Source organism: Austrofundulus limnaeus, unplaced genomic scaffold (assembly GCF_001266775.1).
Source record: "Austrofundulus limnaeus strain Quisiro unplaced genomic scaffold, Austrofundulus_limnaeus-1.0 Scaffold323, whole genome shotgun sequence".
NCBI classification, from domain to species: domain Eukaryota; kingdom Metazoa; phylum Chordata; class Actinopteri; order Cyprinodontiformes; family Rivulidae; genus Austrofundulus; species Austrofundulus limnaeus.
The window spans coordinates 344,773-350,364 of NW_013952725.1; the positions used below are offsets into that span (position 1 = coordinate 344,773).

The window sequence follows — 5,592 nt, forward strand, 5'->3', positions numbered from 1 at the left end:
CCTCTCTGTCAACGCTCTCTGGTTTCATTTAAAAGAGTCGATCATCAGATATTGTCCAAGATTAACCTTCAGGGTGGATATAGCTCGCTAGCAGCCTCACATCAATGACCTAGTTGATGTCATCATTTACCCAGAATGCTTTGTGTGTAAATAAAATGGCTCTGACCATGTTAAAATATATTTTTAAAAATTATAAAAACTAAACAGCCTACAGTATTTTTACAGTCTTCATTTTAAAGTTAAAATAAGTGTTTATCAAATAAAGTCAAATGTTACAACTAATCAGGGATCCCTTTAAGTTATGAAATACTGTATACTAAGGAAGCAGAACAAAAGGATGGGAAGCTGGGAAAACTTGAGGAAAAGTAGTCATGCAATGAAAACGAAGGGTAATATACTACTTTCCCAAAAGGTGACATAATATTCTCAAAGTTGTGTTTATTTTACAAAATGCTGAATATAAAAGACTAATCTACAAATGACAAGTTTTAAGGTTGCCTGAGAGCAGTATGGTTGCTTTTAAGAGTCATATATAAATATTACAGTTGATAATTAGTGAAAACTAATTATCAATCAAATTTAAAACAAAAACAGTAAATTTTATATTACAAATACCTGCAATTACTCACCTAATTTTTTTCTCCACAGTATTTTCTGACAATTTTCTCTCAACAAAGCTCCTGGGGAAAGTTAACCCTCTAACTAAAATGAAAACGCAACAATGGAGAAAATAGGAGCAAAAAGGGGAAAATGACGGTAAAAAAACTCAAATCATGAGAACAGTAAATGATGGGATGACGCTGGTATGACAGGAATGTTAAGGGATGACTCGTTTGCTCTGCTCACCATCTCCTTATCCTGGGAGACACCATCAGCCTCTCTCTCCCAGGGTGTGCCGTTATCAGTGCCAAACGGAGCAGCGAGAGGCTGCCTGCCAGCCTTCATCTGGCTGTCCGGAGACGTTGCTTTACTTCCACTGTAAGCACAACGTCACAGCAACACGTCACGTGAGTGTACTGCAGCTGCAGCACGTCAGTGAACTCATCAACTTTATGTTTTAGTCAGAGTACAGCCACTTCTTTTCCTCCATAAAAGGAAAACCGATGTTTTGAAGTGCCTCGAGGTTTCCCCTCAGCACGGTTGTCTTAATTTCTTACCTCTTTGACTCGTCACCTCCAAACAAGTTGGGTGGGATGTACGGTTTCTTCGGTTTGTCGTCCACATCCACATCATGACTCAGGAGCCCTGCAGAAGAATGTTCCAAATGAGACCAGCGCTCTGCAGGCAATTATGATGCATTTTATCTCCTCTTTAAAAGCACAATATGGCGTTTAACTTCCACCACAATCAGCTCCGAGGCTGAACAATTTAACCACTCTGAGTCAGAGTTTTGTTGTTTAAAATGACAAATCATTTCTAAATCCAAAATAATCTTCTGCACAACACCTGCTCTCACAGCGGTGATTAGAAAATGTAATCCTTATCTTTTCCCAAGCAGAGAACCAACCCAACGACTAAGCAGCTGCTGTCTTGCAGTGAACCACAGGCAGGGTTCAGTCGAGATGTAAATGGTAAAGTTTTAAATAAAGATTCTGCTCCTTCTTTTGTGTGTCAGAGTAGGTTTTAGGATCGACTTTCAGCTCCTACCTCACAAAGCTTTACCTCAGTAGCTGTAAAACAGACTGAACTGCAGCAGTTTGGGGTTTGCCCTGGACGATCTTGAATCAGGTCGACCATCAAATTTAATCAGTTGCTTATTCTATTTTATTATATTTATTGATACTCAATCTGTCCACTGGTTCATAACATATCTTACTAATAAACAGACAAACTAATACACACATTTATTTGACTACCTGCCTTTCCTGCCTTTCATGGGCAATGAAGACAGCAGATCATTCTAACCAACAGATCAACTTTAATTTATTTTAAAAACCAGGTTTTAAATTAGAACTTTGATGTTGTGAATTCAGTTGGGAATAATACTGAGTTTTATTTAAAGATGTGCAAAGCAAATTTCAGCACAAATCAAAACAAACAAAATAAGTTCTCTTTACACACTGAAAGCAGAAAACATTATCATTAACTCTGTGAGCGTTTTCCCTACTGTTATCCAAGGAAGGTGTCCCACCACCCCAGTGAACACCTCACCTACACATGTAGACTCACATTCCCTCTGCCTGAGTCACGCCCCTGACCTAAATGGCACTTTTGTATCTAAAATTCAATACTGTATTAAACACTAAGGAGTCTGGAGCATCATTGCTAATGTACAGGCGTGTAAATTATGCATGTGACTAAACTCTAGCACAGAGAGCACACCAAAAGACCATCTGCCGTGGGAGCGTCCACAGCCTGTTTGAGTCTCTTTGTGTCAGACTGTTGGCTAGGATTCTGGAAGAAGGCAACTACTGTACATCCTAAGCTGGTGTAAATCCTGAAGTCGGTACTTTTGACACAATATGGAACAGATTTTTTCAGAGAGCAACTCTTTCCCACTAGAGTGATTTAAATTGGTCATGTGACTAGGGCATTCAGGGGTCCAGGGACTCCAGGGGGTTAATCGTCATATTAAAGGGGGCCTATTATGCAAAATTCACTTTTTAAAGGTTTTTTACTCAACTTTGGGTATGTACTTCTTAAAAAACAGTCCTAGGACCAAAAAAAATGCACCCAGGGGCATATTTACTGTAAGTAAATGTATTTTTAATGTATATTAACGACAAGTTTTATACTTCCTACATTTTGTGATGTCACAAGCCGTACGACAACCCACCTGAACCTGCGTTCAGCCTCTTATCTAGCAACCCCCAGGTGAGACTCCACCTCCTCAGTATAAAAAGCCGTCACGGTTGTTGTTGTGTAATGCACAACTCTATTTACAACAAGCCTCTGATAAGGCAATGGGTAGAGTGTTGGACCAGAGAGCGGGAGACCAGGGTTCGAGACTGGCACGGATACAATTTAATTATTTATTTTCATTTGTTATGAACATGTTTTCTCATGTAGCTCTATTGTTTAGCTTATTAAAGCCTTGTTAAAGCATATTTGTTAGAGTTTCTGAGGTATTTTGACCACTGCTGCTCCCTGCTCTGGTAACAGCATGCAGAGTGAGCGCAGAGCAGAGGAGGGAGAGAAAAAAAAAGAAGCTGCAACCGACTCTGCCTCTGGGTCTCACAGGGTCTCATATGGTTGTACAGCGGAGCTTCTGCTATTATTAGCCATGCTAACGTAAACGCTGGCTTTGGAGGGCGGAGTTAATGTCAACAGATTTTTGGAGGGCGTTACCAACAGAGCTCATTAACATAAACAGCTCTTCTGAATGGAAGTCAGAGCAGGCAGAACTAGAAAATGGGAAATTTTATTATCTGATAATTATTTTGTGCATTAAATTGAATGATCATGGTCTGGATAGCCCACAGATATACCATAAAAATTTCTAGGACCCATAATTGGTCTCCTTTTACTGTTATTTTTTGGGCAACATCTCCCAACCCTAATTCACAGTTAAGGGTGGTTCTGTTTGAAAATCCCAATTTATAAACTTTCTTGTTGTAATGCTGTTCAAATGTTACATTTACCGCTGTTATTAAAAGCAAAACATAATTTGTTTTGATGACCCCTACAGCTACAATCTGTGTGTGGTGAACCTTCAGGTGCAGAAAACTTCACTCAGAACTGTAAACAGAAACAAAGCAGCAGGAGGACCTGCTGAGGCCTTCACAGTTCAGCTCACTGATGATGAAACTCACAGACAGCTCACCTTTGTGACCACCCTGCTTCGCCAGCTTCACATAGTCAGAGTCGCTCTCAAATATTCCCACTCGCCGCCCGCTGATCCTTTCCACCTGTGTACTGATTTCGTTGGCGGTCTGACACAGACCAGGAATCTGGGAAGTTGGTCCGGTCACACCGCTGTTAGCAGCACCTGGCTTGATGCCTGCAAAGAATCCAACATTACATTTGCTTCAACACATGATCGACTGCTTCCTACACATACAGTCAATCCTAAAACTATTGGATGATTGTCACAGATAATTTAGTTAAGTTAAATTAGTTTTTCTTGTGTAAAAGATTTTGTTGCAAAATCTATTTAATTTATTGTCCCAGGAGTCCTTTTTTATTTGGTGGAGATCTACAACGTCCTCAAAGCAATGTTGTGAATATAAGATAAAATGCTGCAGGAATATTATTCTCATTTCAAGTAATAGATAAAGCTTGTTGACTTTCCTATCAAAGTTTTAAACAAAGATCTTGTTAGCACTCATAGTATGTGTTGAGGATGATGCTCAACTACCACCACATCAAACTGTAGTGTAAACTGGCAGAGTTAGACATTTTTTTGTTAGCTACTTCTGATTAGCAGTGACGGCCATCTTTAATCGTGTTGACTGATGATGGTGAAAAGGAAATTAGTTGTAGATATGAGTCCAATGATTATTTTCTGAGAGATTTATTAAAATTCATTCAGTGTTTTATGAGATATTTTGACAACAGTGCATACACCTCATATATATACTGTACTATACAGTATATTAGTGTTGTAGTACTTGAAACTGGTCTCAAGAAAATTTTTGATGGTCTTGGTCTTGTCTCGGACTCGACAGCATTTGTACTCGGTCTTGTCTCAGTCTCAGACATTGAGGACTCTGAATTTTATTTAAAGACCAGTCAAGACCACAACTGTGGAAATATCACTAAACAGCCAGATTATTGTCCAATTTATTAGTTAGCATTCTTGGTTTCGTTTGGATTTAAAATGTAGCTACTGATTCAAATCCAAACCTGACTTATTTTCCATTTATGCATTTTTGTTACCGGCTGTCACCCATCCCCCCTCTCTTCACTCACACGCAGCACTCCAGGAAAGTAAGCAGTGGTTCTCTGGGAGCAATAAAGATGTCCTCAAAATTTAAGAATAAAATTTGGCTACATTATTCATAAATAATATTGTAAAACAACAACAACCAGGAGAAAGCGTACAGCTACTTGTACATTCAGCAGGGCTTCACTTTCAGAGACCATGGGTACAACTTTAAACTTTTACTATCACTAACGTTAACAAACTGCCTCTGTAGCAAAATTCTTTCCTCTGCCCTCACACAAAGATTTTGTCAATAATAGCTCTAAGTTTGCTACAGTGTGGAAAAAAAGTATTTAGTCAGCACCAATTGTTCAAGCTCTCCCACTTAAAAGGGCAATATTATGTGTTTCTCAGGCATATATTTAAATACTATACCATAATAAAGTATCTATGTCACCTTTAGCTGTTATTAAAATGCTGTTTTTATGTTTAAATAGAAAATAAATTTATCTTCTCATCACTTCCTCTTCTAAATGCCTTGAAATTGTCCTCTGTCTCTTTAAGAATCACCTTCCGCTTCTGTCCCGTCCCGTCACCGTCAACCGTTGGTCGGGGGGTCGCGCGCGCTATGATGCATTTTACTTGGTATCTAAAAAATACATTTCCTCAAAGGTATTTTTAATCTGAAAAGAGCGAGTGAGAAGTAGTGGAGCTCAGCAGACAGTTAAGTTTCAGTTTCACTTTTGCTCTGTTACTGCTGAGAGACTGCAGAAGTCATGGGCGGGGTG

At 39.1% G+C, this 5,592-nt stretch overlaps 1 protein-coding gene across 1 annotated transcript in view; it reads right to left on the reverse strand.

The window, feature by feature from the left end:
* cunh7orf57 (chromosome unknown C7orf57 homolog) overlaps window positions 1–5,592 on the reverse strand; it is a 15,305-nt gene that overhangs the window by 5,182 nt on the left and 4,531 nt on the right. The window contains exons 3-5 of the mRNA XM_014022301.1: window positions 3,764–3,940; window positions 1,158–1,245; window positions 847–976 (exon numbers count right to left, since the gene is read on the reverse strand). Of these exons, the coding sequence (XP_013877755.1) occupies window positions 847–976; window positions 1,158–1,245; window positions 3,764–3,940 (395 nt within the window). The remainder of the gene's footprint in view (window positions 1–846; window positions 977–1,157; window positions 1,246–3,763; window positions 3,941–5,592) is intronic.